The sequence below is a fragment of the Phallusia mammillata genome, chromosome 5 (genome assembly GCF_965637545.1).
Source record: "Phallusia mammillata chromosome 5, kaPhaMamm4.hap1.1, whole genome shotgun sequence".
Lineage (NCBI taxonomy): Eukaryota > Metazoa > Chordata > Ascidiacea > Phlebobranchia > Ascidiidae > Phallusia > Phallusia mammillata.
Genome location: NC_137256.1, coordinates 743,563 through 764,157, shown reverse-complemented (window position 1 = coordinate 764,157; position 20,595 = coordinate 743,563). Strand labels below are relative to the sequence as shown.

The following is a 20,595-nucleotide window of genomic DNA, read 5'->3' as shown; positions in this document are numbered from 1 at the left end:
CACATGTCAGGTCTGTTTCGTTTTATGGATAGTAATAACTTACCCACTATTGTTGGTTGTTTGCCCGTACAGTTTGTGGATACATGCAAAATAAGATATCGCATTAGTTAAACAAAATATCACACATGTCAGACCTGTTTCGTTCTATGGATAGTAATAACTTACCGACTATTGTTAGTTGTTCACACGTACAGTTTGTGGACACATGCAAAACAAGATATCGCGTTAGTTAAACAAAATATCACACATGTCAGGTCTGTTTCGTTCTATGGAAAGTAATAACTTACCGGCTATTGTTGGTTATTCACACGTACAGTTTGTGGATACATGCAAAATAAGATATCGCGTTAAATAAACAAAATATCACCCATGTCAGGTCTGTTTCGTTCTATGGATAGCAATAACTTACCCACTATTGTTGGTTGTTCACACGTACAGTTTGTGGACACATGCAAAACAAGATATCGCGTTAGTTAAACAAAATATCACACATGTCAGGTCTGTTTCGTTTTATGGATAGTAATAACTTACCCACTATTGTTGGTTGTTTGCCCGTACAGTTTGTGGATACATGCAAAATAAGATATCGCATTAGTTAAACAAAATATCACACATGTCAGACCTGTTTCGTTCTATGGATAGTAATAACTTACCGACTATTGTTAGTTGTTCACACGTACAGTTTGTGGACACATGCAAAATAAGATATCGCATTAGTTAAACAAAATATCACACATGTCAGGTCTGTTTCGTTCTATGGATAGCAATAACTTACCCACTATTGTTGGTTGTTCACACGTACAGTTTGTGGACACATGCAAAACAAGATATCGCATTAGTTAAACAAAATATCACACATGTCAGGTCTGTTTCGTTCTATGGATAGCAATAACTTACCCACTATTGTTGGTTGTTCACACGTACAGTTTGTGGACACATGCAAAACAAGATATCGCGTTAGTTAAACAAAATATCACACATGTCAGGTCTGTTTCGTTTTATGGATAGTAATAACTTACCCACTATTGTTGGTTGTTTGCCCGTACAGTTTGTGGATACATGCAAAATAAGATATCGCATTAGTTAAACAAAATATCACACATGTCAGACCTGTTTCGTTCTATGGATAGTAATAACTTACCGACTATTGTTAGTTGTTTACACGTACAGTTTGTGAACACATGCAAAACAAGATATCGCATTAGTTAAATAAAATATCACAAAGTCTATTTTGTTTTTTGCACATGTCAGGAAGATATCGTATTAGTTATAATATGAGCGATTTTTTTTTGACTTGTCTCGGTCAAAAATAGGTCACAAATGTTGCATTTGTCGTGTGTTGTAAAACAGTGGTCTTCAACCTTTTTTACAAGCGACCCCAATTTGAAAGAAATTGAAATCAGGATTTACATGTGGTCCCGTTTTTTTCCGATGGGGAGAAAAATGTTTTAAGGAATGCCTAAACTGAAGCTTTTTTCATGTAAATATGCCAGCCTAATTTTCAAGTAGACTTTAAATATTAGCATTCACGTCATTAAGCGTGTATTATTACGCTTAAATGTTAAAACCCAAAAGTTTCATCTAATTTAATTTGCAAGTCTAATTTGCGTTAAAGCCCACCAGTTTGTAGAAATCAGTTAATTTGTTCATTTTTTCCTGTACCGCATGTGTTATTATTGACACAATATATCATTCATAGGTCTCTATCGCGTAACAATGGGTTAGACAACTTGTGTTTTCTATAGATTTGGGTCGCAACTGTTCGTATTTTGATTATTGCATCACAATGATTAGATTGTGACACGAGGTACCAAGCTGTACTGCAAAACATGAGCAACATTGCGAACTAGAACATAAACGTATCAATTTTTTAGGTAATAAATTTAAACGCCAGTAAATTGAATTTATAGCGACCCCAGAAAAGTTTAGGCGACCCAACTTGGGGTCGCGACCCACAGGTTGACGACCGGTCCTTGAAGACCACTGTTGTAGAGGTTGCATTGTCAGTGAACTTTTCATTTTACATTATTTAGCCCGCTTTTTACTGTTGTAATTGGCCCATTGCCCAGTTATTGTTAATCGAAAACATTTAAGTGAAATAATCAGGTCGATATGGTGTGATGCTCAACACACCTCAAAACGTGTAAATTCTTTGGTAGGTCCCAGTCATTTTACGGCAGCTGCAGGTTAGGTGCAGCTCTTGCTTCGGTTTTGCTTTAGATACTTCATGTATCTTTCGTTGAGACAAATGTATTAAACAATTTTTGTTGTGTCTTAGCTAAAGTTTTTTGGCAGTGATTTTTAATTAGCTCATTTCCCTTTTTAGAATAGGTTAGGTCAGGGGTGGCCAAACTTTTCTACCAGAGGGCAAAATTTGCAACTATCTTGCCACTGGAGGGCCGGATTAATTAAGATTTACGTAAAATTTGTCGTAACTGGTTGCCATCTTTATTAAAATATGTATTATTGTAGTAGAATAACAATAACAATAAGTAGGCCAGGATGTGAAAACGAGCACATACAGCTATGTTAGCTACTTACGTCATGGTTGACAGACTGTTTTAAAAATAACGCTGCAGGGGTATTTATTCTAAAAATAACAACGCTTGCCACAAGCTACTGCTAGTAGCAGCCAGCGCTGTTGCACTGCTTGTTCACAGTGGTAAATATGGTGCTTGGAAAAAAACAGGCAAGGTGTTTGGCGGGCCGGATGAAACAGGACCGTGGGCCGGATGCAGCCCGCGGGCCGTAGTTTGGCCACCACTGGGTTATGTCTATGTTTAGATTTTTGCCCTTCTGTTAGACTTTTGTACATTCTTTCGCTTTAGTTAGATTAGCCTTCATATTTCAACTTTTCGTACAATAATGTGTAATTTAACTACTTGAATTCTTCATAGGTCAAAATTTTAATTTTTCAATTTGTAGGTCAAATTAATTTTTTCTTGGTCAAAAAATAATCGCCCTAGTTATAATATAATACTATATTACTTAACGCTACGCGCTCATGACACATATGACGCAAGCAGTGTTTTTTAAGGTGTTTTGGGGGGCTGTTTTGGTCTTTTCTCCAGCGTTTTCCAAAATTTCCCAAAAAACAAACATGGCTATTTTTTGGCATTTAAGTGAAACACATGCGGTCTCTTAAAACTACTTAGCGGTCACCCAAACCAAACCTTAAAAAAAACTGGACGCAAGCAAGTTTTTGAGAATTGAATTGGTGCTTCATGGAAACGATATAAATCCTTAGGAAAGAGTGCACACAAAAATCCGCAAATTAGCCAATAAAATTGCCGAAAAATGTTTGTGAAAAACAATAAAGTACTTTTTTCGCTTTAATTTTAATTACCCCTCTTACACATTTATCCAACAATGTTAAACAAGTAAATTCAATCAACACATAATTAAAATTTTACTCACCGTTGCACATTCCCACCCATTCTCCGTAATCTTGTTGGTTGTCATACAGTCGATCTCGGCACTCACATTCCCACTGTAAACAATCACACCAACACTTACATTGTATAGGTATGGTAGAATCGAATTCGCGGATTACTGGGTTGACGCGAACAATTTGAGCGTTCACTTTCTAAATGCGCGTTTGGCCATCGAGCGTTTCCTGCGTTTCCAGCTGCTCGGGTTTACGCAGGTCGCTCTGTGCACTCGTAATGTTCAGGTTTCGTGTAAGCAAAACCGTTTTTATTGAATACACCAGGGGTGTCAAACATGCGGCCAGCGAAGTAACTTTAGGAAGTTATGTGTTTTGTTTAGGCGAAATACGCTGTCAGACCAGTGAGTTTACATGATACAATTCAATCATTCTTAGTGGTATGTATGCAACGTTTTAAAGATGATTAAAAGTACCCATCCTTAGAATCAGCAATTGCGATTGTTGCGTCATTGTATGCCATTGTTTTACTCAAAGCATAGTTGATACACTCTGCTACAATGTATATCTGTTTGTTATTTATTACAATACTAATTTGTTTTTCGATCTACTCAATAGTATTACTGAACATTTTACTCTTGAATTATGCATTTTGGTTGTTGTCATGTTGCACTGTAACAAATGTTTGCAAAGTGCGGCCCTTGACTTACTTAAAAGTTTGTATTTGGCCCCCAAAGTTGTTTGAGTTTGACACCCCTGAAATACACCATGTTATCATGTAAATAATATATGTCAACGCAAATATATGCAAAAATAATGTGTTTGTGGGTTTTATTTTGGTTCAAATTAAGTTGACCAAAGAGGTAGCAACATAAGGAAAGATAAAGCGACGATATTAGTACATTGATAGACGGACTAGTTCCGAAAAATACCTATTTCAACCTACATTGAAAACGTTCCGCAACCTGTTGGTTGTTTTGTCTCACAAAGACACTCATCACTCATATCAGGACAATCGATGACGTCATTGCATACACTTGACCTTGAAATCACCATGGGGTCATTTATGCATTGGAAGCACAAAGAGTGATTAAAGGTGACAGACGGCAAGCGGCGGATGTCTCTGCAGGGGAAATATTCAATTTGAAAACTACGGTTGAAACATCGGGCATTGTGAGCGCTCTAACATACCTGGGATCTGACTTCATCATTTCATCAACCGATGTGAAGCAGATATCAGCGGAATTGTCGCAGTCTTGTACGGCGTCCCACAGTAACTGCTGGGGCAACGTGCAAGTTTTACCGTTTCTGATGCACTTGAAGCCGTGTACATTCGGTCGGGGCAGCGCAGGGCAGTTTTTGCAGTGATCGCCATCACACACCGATGAACGCTTCCAGCAAACCGATTCCGAACACCAGAAGTGGGAAGGGCAGAGATGTTCGCATGGGGAATTTCCATCACAAGGTGCATATGATTTGCAGACCTCATCTCTTGTTTTTGGACAGGAAGCGTTTGTGGGATCGATTATATTGCGACAAACTCCATGAATGTCGAAACAATCGCATCGTCCCACTGAGCTGGGTTTAAAATAGTTACGCTAGTTGCTACAAACACAATAGTTTCTAGAGTGGGCGCCGGTGCCCCGCGCGTTGACAATTAAACAAGGCAAATTTGGTGACATCTGCACATGAGAGTACTGGGTAAAGGTTTTCATAATTTAACATAAATCCCGAAGTTAAACTGGTGTCAGTTTGTCCACTCTTAACCATTATTGAGGTTTGTCCATATTAAGGACATCAGGAACGCTTGTTAAAAATAATCACTTTGTTGGAACAATCGTTTATTCACAAAAAAATCAAGTAAACCTACCGACGATAACTTATTGATTTGTCACAAATTTCGGGGACTTTCCCAGTACAATTACATTCGTCGCTCATATCAGGACAATCGATGACGTCATTACACACACTTGACCTTGAAACGATCATGGAGTCGTTTTTGCACTGGAAGCACAATTGATTGTTGAACGAGGCTATGGAGGAACGACGGGTGTCCCTGAAAACAAAATAAAGGTCATTAATAAACTTATCACATCACAACAAGTTGACCAAAAAACGCGTAAAATGATTTTTTACTTGTTGCCTTGAAAACGTTGCACACAAAAAAAACTAATAATAGCAAGTGTTATTTCGTTTTTAGGCATAACCAAAGTGTGTTCGCTTGCATTAGTGTTACCAAAACTTTTGTATCTCTACGTTACCTTTTTTATATTAATCACCTGTGTCTCGCAGTCCTTATGTTGTCTTTAATTTACAAAGTTTTTATCATAATTTGTTTTCTGTGTGTGTGCTTATTTGCCCAAAACGTGTTTATCTTAATTTCACGATGTGTTTTTAATGTTTTTGACAGCAATCCCTCTTCACATGTTTTTGTCACGTTCACGTTTACCATTTTAACTGTTTGATTGCCTCTTATAAATTTATTTCCCGGCACACTTTGCGCTCATTACACCCTTTTAACTCCTCTCCGTTCGTTACCTTTCGCAGCATTTCAGCTACAATTTCTGGGGTAACCAACTAAAGAAAGCCGTTAGGGCCGTTAGGGCAAAGTCTATCTATCAAACACAAGTTGTCGCACGAGAATTCATGGAGCGTGAAATGGGGCGACTTTGCACGCTTTTAACAACGCAAAGGATAGGGTTTTGGATGTTTTTTTCAATAACCTGGCTTAACGACTAAATATTTTTTATTTCTAAATTGCCTTGCTGACAAGAAAATTTATGCGTGACGTAAAAATGACGTCATTGGTTGCCAGGCAACGCACAATGTTTGCAGGAAAGCAGTTTTATTGGCACGAGTTTAGCGAAAAAAATTTTCTGCATCGTTTGCTAGCAAATTTGTGAATAAAGTGTAGTAAATATAAATGATCCCGACCGTTTTTAGTAATAAAAAATGTTGATTGTACAGATATTTCAAAAACTTAGAAATATAAGTGTTAACCAAAGCAGTTTGTTTATCAAAGTTATACTTTTTAAAGTCTTTATTTAGGTTAACGGTATACTTATTTTTTTGCTACTGGAAAAAGTGCAAACCTACATAAATTTGCAATACATTTAACAGTTCTATGATAAGATGAATAAAGTGTTCATATATATAAACTTGCAACTTAAAATAGTAAAAAAAGTGGTTTGGTGGCCAGTTAAGTGCACCAATATAATGAAGAAACTGGTGGATGGGTGGGCTTTTAAAAGAACAAGCCGTTGATTTCAAAGTATCCTTACTGAAGAAGAATTATCTAGTGTCCCATCGCACCAAACCTGTGTAAGAAGTTGCTGTTTGGCATGGCTCCTGGCTTGCAATACCAACAGGCATATAGACTCAGAAAAAAGTAAAACATAAATGCCAATGTTTTATTTTGCAACAATTTTGATTAAAACAGACACAAATAATGACATAAAATAGTAATGCATAACAAGATGGAAAGACAAATAACATTCATTGATTTACATGTAATTTTGTGACATTTAGAAGGCTGACAGAGGATCTATTGGACTTCATGTAACTACTGTGTTTGAGTTTATGAAGCTTTAAAAAAACATGTCATACTGTGCAGTGTGTCTCTTAAGTTTTGACTTTTTTGATTTTATGGAATCACCAATTTTGAAAAATGCTAATAATTCTTGCATGTTATTTTATGCCCTTAATGAAATCATTTGGATTTTTTGTGATATCCTCACATAACATGTATTGTGGGAAGTATCAGCTGAAACTGAAATAAATGAAAAAAGTGCCACTTTGGATGCAAAATTTCCCACGAGACTTTTTGTGCTGTACAGGTGAATAGATTCAAGAAGATTTAACAATTTTGTTGATATTGGTTGTTTTATGCATCAATGTTAGTTGTATTTGTTTATATTGCATTTTTTCTTGTGGTTGTGTTGCATATGACAGTACACATATTCAACATGGTATATAGACCTTAATTAATGCAATAAATATTTTTATCACTAAAAAGTGTGAAATATCTTTCAAAAAAATTAAAAAAAGAGGGAAAGATTGTGCAACACCTTTAAAGGTAGTACCAAAAGCTTTCAAAATTCAGTATGTGCTAAAAGCGTCAAAATGCAGTAAATAAACGATGACGTCACTATTACGTCATGACTTTTCTGACCTTGGAGGACCATGGTCAAACTATTTATTCCAATTTTAGATGAATATACATCACAACCTTTTTATCTTTCGGGACTTAAGTAGGCTACATGTATATCTACTGGAAAATTTACCCGCTAAAACCTAATTTAAACTCTATTTCATGTTCATCAGTTCCATTTAAACATTATAAGTTAAGCGTAGTTATATTTTTATTCAAATTTTGCAGAAATTGCAAAATCAAACACCGCAAAAGTATCCAAATTAATCATTTTATAAATCGGCCCCATAAGGCGCAATGCAAAATTCGCGCTAATTTCGCCCCATTTTCATCCCCACAACTTGTGTTTTCTATGGCGTGCGACAACTTGTGTTTTCTATGGATTTTGCGTTAGGGCGATGATAATTGGCCAGGGGGGTTTCGACCACGTGACTGGTCCTTTTGCAGGTCACGTGCTGTTGTGAAGAGTTCTTCCCCGGCTGTCGTATGTCAACTTGTTTTAAATTTTGAGCTGCACAGTGACCTTGCCAATATCGTACAGTTTTATCCAGTGTTTTTTAATAAAGACAGCAGTGCTCGAACGCGTCTAAACCTAGGGTTTTTCGTGGCTAGACGTTAGTGTATTTTTCGAAGGAAAACCAATAAATTGGGCGCCACAATATAGTATTTAAAACCCAACTCATGTATGAAGCACATCCGACCTAAAAACATATACATACCTCACATCGCCATTTTTAGGCGTGTAGCATAAGTCAGAGCCATTATCGCAATCTTGTACGCCGTCCCACAGGAACATCTGCGGGAGTAAACACATCCGGTTGTTCTTGACACATTTAAATCCGTGACCGTTACTCCAGTGTTGAAAGGCAGAGCAGTCATTACAGGGATCGCCATCACACACAGTTGAACGCTTTAAACATGTCGAATCTGGGCACCGAAAGTGGGAGGGGCAACCACCGTCACAAGGAGTTTTATCCCGACAAGAGATGTCACCCTTGCAATATTCCTGCCTTCGCAGAGCACATACTTTGTTTGCTGACCGAATATCAAGTGTGTTGTCGCAGCTGTGAAAGTAACATCATTATATTTTGATTGTTATGAGCACAAATTAAAGTGTAATCAATAACTAACATTCTGAAGTTTTGCTGCGTGTTGTTGCTGGTAATTACGCACACACTTTAGGGTATTTCCCGGGGTAAACGACCAAATGTTTTGTACTATCGGGTTAATAAGGAATTTTTTTCATTAATGAAGTAATAAACGATAAATTATTACAACGCGTAAATTAGATAAGACTAGAATGAAGAAAATTGTTGCAAGTTTACACGCGTCGCGCAAACACTGCTGCTATATTCACGGTTTAAGCATGCTGTAGAATTTCGAAGCCAGATGCTGGATTACAACAACAACCACGTTTTTATAAAACTTGTTTAGTTTTTATTTCTTCACTGTCAAGCACTTAAAGCGACAAGCAGAGTAAATAATCACATAAACGTCAATTGATAACCGACAAAGTTTACCTGATATAGCTCGATGATAAGTTAGCAGGGTAGGTGGGAAATGTGACCCGTTTCTCGTCGCTTTCGTCTCTGCAGTTATGAACGAAATTGCAAAAGTACCATGAGTCAACCACTCTCCCATCATCGCAAGTAAACTCTGCAATCAACAATCACAAACATATAACTGTGGATCGTTTGATATTTGCGTCACAGTGACAGTTGACCAATGCGCTACAACATAACTATTTAAAAGCACAGCAGAATTGAAAGGATTAAAAACTTTAAATAATATAACTTAATTTAAGTCGCTGAATAAACGTAGCTTTAAATAAAGCGTTAGTTAAATGGTTGTTGGTAAATAATCAAACATTCAAACATACCCCCTGCTTGGCATGGAGCCGGTGCGATGAACCAAATCAAGGTTGCAGCGAAAATCATTACGATGAGATCTCTGAAGAAACACAACAGGGGCGTTGTTACGAAAGTGATAAACTTGAACCTGCGACTTCCCTGAGCGTGATCTCATAATATACTTTATATGTAAGATTATTTGATTACCTTTTCAAAAAGTGGTGCTTCATTCTAATTCTTTAGTCGAAGTTTTCTCAATAAACAACTAAAATTTCTAACCTTTCTAAACTGTGAATTACCTGAAAGAGGTGAAAAAGGATTAACCAAGCTGTTTAATTAACCGAAAATAACCCGAAAAAAAATTAACCCGAAATACTGAATTTCTACGTCTGCGGTCACAATTGTTTTCAAACGTATTTTCCGCTTTCAGCAAACCAGGCAGATGATTGTCACTTCCCAAGCCCTGCACGTCAGCAAGACTTCCTGTTACGCATAATCAAACTGTTTCCAATATTTGTTCCGCTGTTTACATTCTCGGGCGAAATTAATACGCAAATTAATTTCTGCGCACAAAATATTCACGCCAAATGCCGCAGAAGTGATGGCTAATACTTTTTAAAGCAAAAAATATTTTTGTAAGTTTTTGTGGTAGGCAACTAGATTAAACTCAAAACACAGTTTGCAAACCAATTGTTGATCGCAGCAAAAATGTTTGCAGCTTGAACTGACATTGATCACAACAATAAATTCCCAGAAATCCCGCTATTGGTGACATTGATTGACGTTTCCTCAGCAGTATTTGCACAACAAAAATTCCAAATCCATTTTATTATTGATTTTATTTAAACGCATGTGTTAATAATAGAACATTAAAATAAAACGGATGCAAAATATAATAAAATACAACCAAGATTTCACAATTTAAACACAAATCATAGGATTTTTTTCTAGAATTAAATGGAGACAATTTTAACAGCTTTTTGTCTTATTTGGAACATGTTCTCAGTTTTGAACCGGTTAAATCATTTGAAGCACGATTTTTTGTTGCGCAATACGAACACTCGTGACGTCACAAATAGGTTTTATGAAGCACAATTTCGTTTTTGCAGGTTCAATGCTTTTTTATTGTTCATGCCCCAACTAACAACGCGAGGGAATTTAGTTCGCAAATTCGCGCGAATCACAACCAAGCACAAACAAACGTTCCAGGTTTTGTCCTTTAATGTTCCACAAACAAGTCGTTGCCAAGAAAAGAATAGTGCAAGTATTTTTGTGGTGGTTGGTATAGCACAAATGTTTTTATAAAATAGAATCGTTGCTTTTAGCCTACAAGCTTGGGAACCAGCGATCTAAAAACTGTTTTGCTTAAGTAGGCCTACCATATGTCGTCTTTTTGGAGGACATGTCCTCCTTTTTAACAAAAAACAAGTTGACCTCCGAGGACAAGAACAGCACCCCATTTGTCCTTCTTTTGAAAGAATTCCTGACGGTATGTCACAATTATGCGTTTGAAAACAGCCAAAAATACCTACATCTTCAGCTTATTTTGTAAAGAATACAGGTTTTACATTGTTTGAAAGGACACGCTTATTTTATTGTTGTGATAAACGTTAAACTTTATCCAACATATTGTGTAACGTCTAGTTTCTGAAGCTTTATTTCTTGGGGGCCTTAAAGTATTTTTTCATGTTTTTTTTACAATGTGTCCTCCTTTTTGGGGGGTGGAAATATGGTAGGCCTAGCTTAAGGCAGAGGGTTTTAGCTCAGGGGCGCACTCAAGTGGCCCAGCGTGGCATGTTCCTCTTATAAATTGCAGGATTTAGTTGTTTTAGGTCAAAATGTTACAAGGATAGAAATGACCTCAATGAATCAATTTTATTTCGACAACCCGAAGTGAATCCATTCACCGCAGCGCAGGCCTGAAAAGAAAATTTAATTTGAAACCGAACCGCCCTGATCAAAGTGTATATAATACACAAGTCTTCCAACCCATTGTTACGCGATAGAGCCTCATGGACGCCATTTTGTGAACAAATTAATACAGTAGGTATGGGAGAGCACATAAATTGTCTGATTTTTGTAAACGGGTGGATTTTAACGCGAATTTGATAGGCAAAATCGAATAAAACTTTAGGGTTCTAATATTTCAACGTAATAATGCACGCTGAATGCAAACATTTAAGGTGTATGTGAAAAAAAAGCGGACAAATTTACACTAAAAATCTTGGCGTGTAATATTACGTTGAAGTGTTAGATCCTGAATTTTTTTTAAATAATTTTGTATCTTTTTTTCGGATTCACCAATTTTTCACCCTTTAAACCCCGAAATATTCGGTTTTAGTTTTAGGCCAGAAATACAAGCCTTGTGGTGCAGAAATATATAAAAAAATTAACAATTGTTTAAGAAGGCTATTCGTCTAGTATTTAAAATTTTGCCAGTTACCTTTACAACCCATAATATGTGTACGCTATCAGTCAGATATAAGTCCCAACGGAGGAATTCACTGGTTGACGGCAGAGCGGGAGTGCTCAGCTTGACGTCCGGACAGACGTGTTTTATGAGACAGTCGTTTTGGTGATTAGAAATCAGCTGTTTTTTTGTGCAGCAAAGCTGTGTCGTTTTATTGAGTTATCACGCGCATTTTCAGTTTTGACGAAGGTTTTACACCTAAGACGTAATTTAAACTCGATAAACGTACTTCGGTTTCGTTTATGTAAGGCAAAACGTCGTTGATGGACATAAATATGAAAAAATAAACTTAACTTTTTCAAACGCCGCGATAAAGGTCTTTAAATTCTCGTTGCTACCTGGGCCGTTGGTATAACCATGGGTCACTAAAGGTCAACTTGTAGGCATTAACGAATTTTTCGCCACAACGTAGGCTATCTTCTTTGTTTTTGACAAATCAATTCAAGAATCAGTTCTTAAGTCATGTATAAATTAGGCTGAACGGTATTGTTGACCACTAAGGACTGCATGCTGTTAAAACCAGGAAGTCGAACCGGAACTGAACCCGAACCCGCGAACCGGTTTGAGCGGTTAATTTCATTAAACCCGAACCTTACCCGAACCACTAATTACGATTTTCTAAAAACCCGAACCGGAGTTGAACCCCATATTTTGTTTGGCGTTAAACTCGAACCGGAACCGAACCAGTAAAAAAAATGCAGTCTGTTTTATATTTTTTGATTTTTTCGAAACAGCTCATTAAAGAATACACGAGATAAGACTTATAGGGCGTGTCAAAAATAACAGTGCACAGGAAAAATTCTTTTGGAGTTTGATACGGCCAGGTAGGCCTACATTGTGGGTAGAATTAATTTGAAACGAATAAAAATTTGAACCGGTTTAAAAACCGCAGGTTCGGACCGGATAATTTGCTCAAACCGGAACAAAACCCGAACCCGAAAATATACATTTTAAAAAACCGGAACCGAACCCGAACCCTTAAAAACAAAACGAAGTGAACCCGAACCGAACCTGAACCCATATGACAAGCGGTTCGACTCCCTGGTTAAATCAGTGTTAAAGGGTCATTAAACGGTCGTTTTTGCGAAACAAAGTTAAGTGAAAAACAAGTTGTTATGTATACCTTTGTAGCAAACGACATTTTTATGTTGTGTCTAATATAACAGTTATTGCTTTTTAGGAAAATTTATGTTTAAAAACTGAACATGAACGACAATATCAAAGTCAAAGCAAGAGAATAAATTGTATTTTCCCAGTTCTTTTTTGTATGACAATAATGATGCAAAAAGAATACGGACAAAAATTACGTTAAGTTTATTCGTTTATCTACAAAATCTTAAAATAACCGCAACATAGGTGTACCGTAAATCCGCATAAACACGCGTGTGGGGACCCATTCGTTTTTGCTTGCAAAAACAATCATATGTGTAGATACAATTGTGTATAGTATAGTAAGTTGGAAAATGTCGTATAGAATATATAAAATGGAAGTATATCAGAAAGCCACTTTTTTAGTTTATGTGTTATTTTCCTCTACCCACTGTATCATTTTGGACACAAAATCGCTCCATAGGCTTTATTGCATAGCAATGGGTTGGATAACTTGTGTTTTACATAGACTTTGTTGCCAACAGGGCAATAGCCGTGCAACGTTGATTGAACGATGGGCCCAAGATTCTGTTGACTGAAAATTCTTCAAAGATTGGGACATTTTGACGACGTTCCAGTTTCGGTTTCAAACCGATTAAGGCAAGTTCAAAACGTTGCTAGTTGAAAATATCATTGTGTCAACCTCGTGGTTGAACGCACTGCAGCTAAATCGGTCGGGTTAAGATTTTATTGCAGACAAGTTTTGCACAACATAGAATTCACTGCTTTGGGGCAAAAAAACAAACACATGCATTACATAAATGTGTAGAAACAATACACGTTTGAACAAAAATTAATGACATAATGTCCTACTGGTCTCTAACCACAATCCCAAAGGTAGAAACTAAATGTAAGACCTGTTACAGTTGACACAAAAGAAGAATATTAAACCAAAGTAAAAATTAAAATATTCACTTTTAATAAAAGACAAGTTGCTACAAAATTTGCGATTTCATCAACAAAAGTAAATCAAGTAAAAAATCACTTTACTTAGAAATTTGGTAAAAGTTGGTAAGTCATTGGCTTCATGCTATTTACTGGTGTTTTGTTGATTGGTTTTCCATCAAAGTTAATGAGAAAACTCCAAAGAGCATAGTTTGGACAAACCATTTAAATCTGGTTGATTTGTCAGTAATGCCGTACTTTGAAGTGAGGTGTATAGAGTAAAGAGCCTCTGTAAAATGTATCAGAAGTGCGCAGTGATATATAACCTGTATAGCTGAGGGGTGAGTGTAGACAAGTAACCGATAGAGAGCACCCACAGGTCCCATGTGTTTGTCCGGGACAGATTGAGGTCTGTAACATCCACAATGACATAAAAACATTCCTGCAAGAACCGCAAACATCCACAAAATATGTGGAGACTTGAAAAATGTTGTTGATTCCAGTTTTGTCATCTTTGTTTTTTCTCAATTTAATACATTTTTATGATAGTATAAAATTAATTTACAAAGACCTGAATACAAAAGTAAAAAAAAAAGTTATATTGTGGTAAATGTTTAGTACCACTCACATATATAGTTGTAAGAAGCGACATGCTTTATTGATTAAAATCGTTTTTAAAAAAACTAAGTTTATTGCTAAACTGTTTGATAAGCAGTAAAATGAAAAATATTAATTAAAAGCATGTTGCATGTTTATCAGTTAGTATATATATATTGCAAGTATTATAATCATACCTTGTTATTGCTTTACAACAAAGTTATACACCATTAAATTGAATATAGTGAAAACATAAATGTTAGTACCAAGTAACATATTTATGTTTTGTCAGAGCAAAAAAATAAAAAATTAAGTGCTGTTATATTGATTTGAACGCACTAATTAATAAAAAAATAGAGAAAGTGCACAAAAACATTTGATTCAGTTTTTGTAGCATTTAAAAAAAAACGAAGGTAGTGAATTGTAACCAAGAACATTAATATAATTTGTAGACATGAAATATATACAATATTTACTAGATTAAAGGTTTTTTTCTGTTTTTTTGCCATTGACATTCTATAGTACACAAGTTTTCTATTACTAAGTTGACAATGTACTTATGAGTGAACTTGTAAAACCAAATAATAACTCAACGAGGCAGGAAATTTGACATGGAAGTCATTAACAATAAAACACAAGTTTGGTTGGCCCTCTAATAATGATCAATTAATCACAATTATCCGAAACATGATATACATACAAATACTGAACCAGACTTCGTTGGTGGTTAAGTTTAGTCTTGTTTTTTAAAGTTTTTTTTCAACAACATCCACGACGAAAATCCACAAACTAGGGTTTGCAGAAACCACTTTATCTTGGCTACTGTGTCTGTGATGCCGTATCGGTTTGTCAGATGTAGAGTGTAAAATCCCTCAAGCACATGAGTGACCATCAGCAAATGATAAGTAACTCTTGTACCCCACGGATGTTGGTAAGCCAACTTTTTGTGAAACACTTTTGAAATACGCAGCAGATGATTTACCGTTTACCATGTTTAAATTTTGTTTTAGTTTTTTTTGTTAACAGTTTTACTAAAACCTAAAAAACAAGTTTGCATGTTTAGCAAAACGTTTTGCTACAAGTTTGCTGGGTGAGGATTGTATAACTTATTACTCGTTAGGAAAAACTGGTTAATTCCATATTCTGTTTAATTACATAATAACTTGCAACAGTGATGTGCACTCAACCGTTTTTATCTGTATGTTTGCCATGATGTTTTGCAAAGCTTAGTTTAGTTATATTTCTGTTTTGAAATCAAAGGTAGCAACTAATTGTTACATGAATGTGTGATATCATGATTGACTATGTTGGTAGAGGTTGAAGTTTCATCTTTAGCCCAACACTTGTTAAATACTTAATATAGGCAAATGATATAAGCATGCAAGAGCAGTAATATTGGGAATGATATAAGCATGCAATATTTTATAAGGTCATCTGACAAATTTTACTAAGATAGTTAAACTGTTTTCAAGAAATACTTGTACAATCATTATAGATCAGTCAGTTTTTCATATTTACAATTACACATATATTTTCCTTTACGTGCAAATTTGTCAATAAAAACTAGAATGGTGGCTTTCTGATATACTTCCATTTTATATATTCTATACGATATTTACCCATTTACTATACACATCATTTGATCTACAGATATGGTTGTTTTTGTAAACAAAAACTAATGGGTCCCCACACGCGTGTTTGTGCGGATTTACGGTAAACAAATGTTGCGGTGATTTTTTAATTCTTAAGAACAAATTTTTAGAAAGCATTAACCCAACAATAAAAAAATTTTGTTTGTATTTTTTTGCACTATTATTGTCGTATAATTACAAAAACAATAAAAAAGAACGAAACAAATACTTTCAATTTAATCTCTTGCTTTGACCCAGATATTGTCGTCCAAGGTCGGGTTTTAAACACAATTTTTTTCTAGAAAGCTGTAACAGTTGTGTTACAGACAATTAAAAAGCGATTTGCTGCAAGTGTATACATAACTTTTCATTTAACTTTGTTTTGCAAAACGAGTTTTTCATTTAACTTTGTTTCGCAAACGAGTACCATTGACCTGTAGTAACCTTTAGGGTGTCCACACCAAACGACTGTTTGACCTTTCGACACCGTTTTCAATAGCACGCCGTCCTTGGTGTTCAACAACACCGTTTGACCTAATATTTAAAAAATTTGATTAAAAAAAAAACGCTACGCTATGGCGAAAGAAAGTTCTAAACTGTGTTAGTAATACCTACTAATTGACCTTAAGTAACCCGTGGTCATGCAGCGGCCAACCTGACACTGAGCATTTAAAAAAACTTTTAGTCAAATCTTGCAAAAAAGTCAAATTTATTTTTTCATATTTAGTTTGTTTAACAAAGTTTTGCTTGACATATACGAAACCGAAGCACACTTATTAGGCTAAATCGCGTCATATGTGTGAAACCTTTGCCAAGACTGAAAATGTGAGTGATAACTTAATAAAACGACATAGCATTGCTGTGCAAAACAGCTGATTTCTAATCACCGAAACGACGTCTCGTAAAACGTCTGTCCAACGTCAAGCTGAGCCCTCCCGCTCTGCCCTATTATTCGTAAACGTACTCTCTTGGGACTTCTGCCTACAGTGTCTTTCTTGACCAAATGAGCGTTAGACACATTTACGTTTTGGGGGCATGTGGGTGTGTCGCTGGGTCATTCGGGGTCAAACTTCAGGTGGACTAAGTTCAGATTTATATCTAACATATGTCCAAATTTCAATAAATTTGAAGCACTCTTTCTTTTCTAAACAAGCGTTACAAACTAGCGTTAAAAATTTTACGTTTCGGGGGCCTGTGGGTGAACCGCTGGGTAATTTGGGGTCAAACTTCTGGTAGACCAAGTTTGGATTAATATCTAACATATGTCCAAATTTCAATAAATTTGAAGCACGCTTTCTTCACTAAACGAGCGTTACAAACCAGCGTTAATAATTTTACGTTTCGGGGGCCTGTGGGTGAATCGCTGGGTAATTTGGGGTCAAACTTCAGGTGGACCAAGTTTGGATTAATATCTAACATATGTCCAAATTTGAATAAATTTGAAGCACTCTTTCTTGACCAAATGCGTCTCACAAACCAGCGTTAGACAGAAAAAAGAAAAAAGAAAAAAAGAAAAAAAAATATGGACAAAAACAATATGTGTCCCCTTCAGGCAAGGGGACCCATAATTAAGTCACCTTCACAATAGCTTGTTGCTGCATATGAAGCGTTCTGCATTCATCAATAGAAATCAACTTAGTCAGTTTTCCTGGTGATGGAGCTTTAGGGCTTGGTATGTGTTCTAAACAACAATAAAAAAAACATTCAATTAGCTATCTGTTAAACACTGACTGTTGGATGATTAGGTTTTAAGACTAATTTCTGATAGCAGTATACATTCAGATAAATGCTCAAAACCCTGCATCAACTAGCATGTGAACAATTTAAAGTCCAAACTAGGAATCAATATAAATATTTAACCAACAAGCCTTGAAAAAACATGGGCGCATACTTTACAAATCAAAACTTTTTCACAACTGCCCTGTATGAAAACAGTGTTGTGGTAATTGAAGTCACAATAGCTCAAAAGAAGTTTGGTTTTAATGCAGAAAATTATTTGTAGCAAATTCACCTGTAACAGGGTTTTCTGCTGTCATTGCTGGCGTAAAAAGTTAATTTTTGGAAACACTGATCTCCCCCAGTTGATGAGAATCCTTCTCCAATTGTCTGCAAACACAACCATAATTACAATTGTTACAACCAAAGCAAGTCTATATAAAACACAAGTTGTCCAACCTATTGTTATGCAATAAAGCCTATGTAGCCATTTTGTGTCCAAAATGATACTGTGGGTAGAGAAAAATAACACATAAATTGTCTGATTTTTACAAACTGGAGAGATAGATGCGAATTTGATTCGCCAAATTGAATGAAAATTTCGGGTACTAACATTTCAACGCAATATTAAAAGCTAAATTGCTGTTTTTCATGTAAATTTGGCTGCTTAATTTTCATGTAAACTTTAAATATTTGTGTTCAGTGTGCATTATCACATTCAAATGTTAGAACCCAAAATTTTTATTCGATTTTACCTATCAAACTCGCGTTAAATCCCACCAGTTGGTAAAAATCAGACAATTTATGTGTTTTTCGCCACACCTGCTGTATTAATTTGGACACAAAATGGCGTCCATGTGGCTCTATCGCGTAACAAATGGTTCGACTACTTGTTTCTAACTAAATCACCAACTGTTTTGTGATAAAATAACTTTCCTTTTACAGTCAAACTTAGTTTTACAGTATTTCCATTTTTCATTTAGTTTGTGTCATTTTATCGTCAATGGGCATGTAAACACTTTTTGTAAGTCTTTTTTAAATACTTGTTTTGAATTTAGGAGATGTTAACTTCAAAAATAAGTTGAAGCAACAATGCTAAAATGACTTTAAACAAAAACTTGACAAAGAAACAAAAAAATTGGCTGAGAGGAGATTAGAACCAACCACCTTGTGAACAGAAATTGGTTTTGCTAAACCACTCCATCATGAGAAATACTTTAACTTTAATGAAAAGTATAGAAACATTGCAATACCTGTTTAAAACAAACTTAGATTTTGATCGTTTGGTGTTTGCTTGTTTCACAACATCATAAAACGGACCTTCATGGATCGACATTTCATTGAATCCTCTTTCCACAATTTTCAGTCCATCAACATTCATTTTCTAAAACAAACTTATATTTAAGCAGCAATGCAACCTCAACACATGTAGTATGAAATTTGTACCTTGGCATCACCACTTTCAAAACTATTTTGTGTTTCCAACATTTCTTCATCCTTGGCTGATAAAATAGATTCACTTTCCTGATAATAAACAATGAATAAAAAAACATATATCTATAAGCTATTGCTGCCAAGCATAATAGTAAGTAAGTAAGTAAGTAATTTATTTGCGCTGTTTAAGCGGCAGGGTGGCGAAAGACCCTAAGGTCACCTTGTCAGCCACCCTTGATTTCAAAACAGGCAATCAAATGAATGAACAAAACAGAATATCAAATGTAATTTTCTAAAATTACATTGGCCAGAAGAGCTCTCTTTAAAGTTAAAAATTTATGTTTTTTGTACCATAATCTAAATATCCATAAACTTCATATCTTACATTTTCATCAGCCATTGTACAGGTTTGCAATTCCACATTGCTGTTACTTTCTGCATCAATTTCTTGCAATCTTTTTTTCCATTGTGAAGCTTTTATTTCAATCTTTTTTCCTCCATCAGGTAATTTTGACATAAACTGTCTAAAACAAAGTTTGAAACACATTGTAATGATGTTACATTACTAGGCTAACCAATATGGCCTGTGTCGTGCCACCAGCTCCACTGATTGGAGCTTAAAGGTTGAAACAGTGTACACTGCCTTAATCTTAATTAACATTTATTTAGTATACTGTTTACATAGTATGCTGATCATTTTAACAATAACAGCATTTTGATCTATACTGTTGATAAAAATAAAACAACAAACACAAAAAATGAACAAATTAATTTACTTGTTTGCCAGAAGTTTTTCTTGTCGTTCCAATAGTTCCACAATTTCAGTTCGTGTTTTAGTTTGAATGTCGACTTGGTAACTTTCGTTGACGGGATTGCTGACAATAAACTCTCGCCGTGTAAAACGTTTGGGTCCCTGTGGCCATTATTTGGACGCTCCATCATTTTGACCAGCCGAAGCTCGTTTAAATCTTTTACAATTTACAACATGTGTTTCCAGTTATAATTTTTTTGCAACACGGCCGTGAAATTCGCAACTACCAAAGGGAAATACCCTGAAATCAGCGGCTGTCCCCATTTGTAAACTTTTATTTGCAATATTTGTTTACAACTTTTCTACTAATGTCGCACTGATTTTTGTGTTTTAAAACCTATGCAACTTTACAAAATATGTTGTTTATACCATTTTTAATTAAGTATTTGGGTGGTAAGTTTCAACCAGTGGTGGGATTCAGCCGGTTCACACCGGTTCTAACGAACCATCTCACGAAATTTTATGAGATCAGCGAACTGGTTGCATATTTCCAAAATGTTTCTGAATTCGAACCAAA

The 20,595-nt window shown here is 35.6% G+C and overlaps 2 protein-coding genes across 2 annotated transcripts in view; both read right to left on the bottom strand.

The window, feature by feature from the left end:
- The window catches only part of LOC145229812 (uncharacterized), a 37,336-nt gene extending 16,988 nt beyond the window's left edge, over nucleotides 1–20,348 (bottom strand). The window contains exons 1-3 of the mRNA XM_080095143.1: nucleotides 20,044–20,348; nucleotides 19,653–19,791; nucleotides 19,280–19,357 (exon numbers count right to left, since the gene is read on the bottom strand). Coding sequence (XP_079951269.1) covers nucleotides 19,280–19,357; nucleotides 19,653–19,784 — 210 coding nt within the window. The 5' untranslated portion in view covers nucleotides 19,785–19,791; nucleotides 20,044–20,348. The remainder of the gene's footprint in view (nucleotides 1–19,279; nucleotides 19,358–19,652; nucleotides 19,792–20,043) is intronic.
- LOC145230428 (uncharacterized) lies at nucleotides 6,775–19,214 on the bottom strand. The gene is made up of 3 exons (XM_080095853.1): nucleotides 19,154–19,214; nucleotides 9,056–9,191; nucleotides 6,775–8,599 (listed from the first exon to the last, which is right to left on the bottom strand). Exons 1-3 carry the CDS (start codon nucleotides 19,212–19,214, stop codon nucleotides 8,215–8,217), a joined length of 582 nt encoding a protein of 193 aa, XP_079951979.1. The 3' UTR covers nucleotides 6,775–8,214.
- Nucleotides 20,349–20,595: the final 247 nt, after the last annotated feature.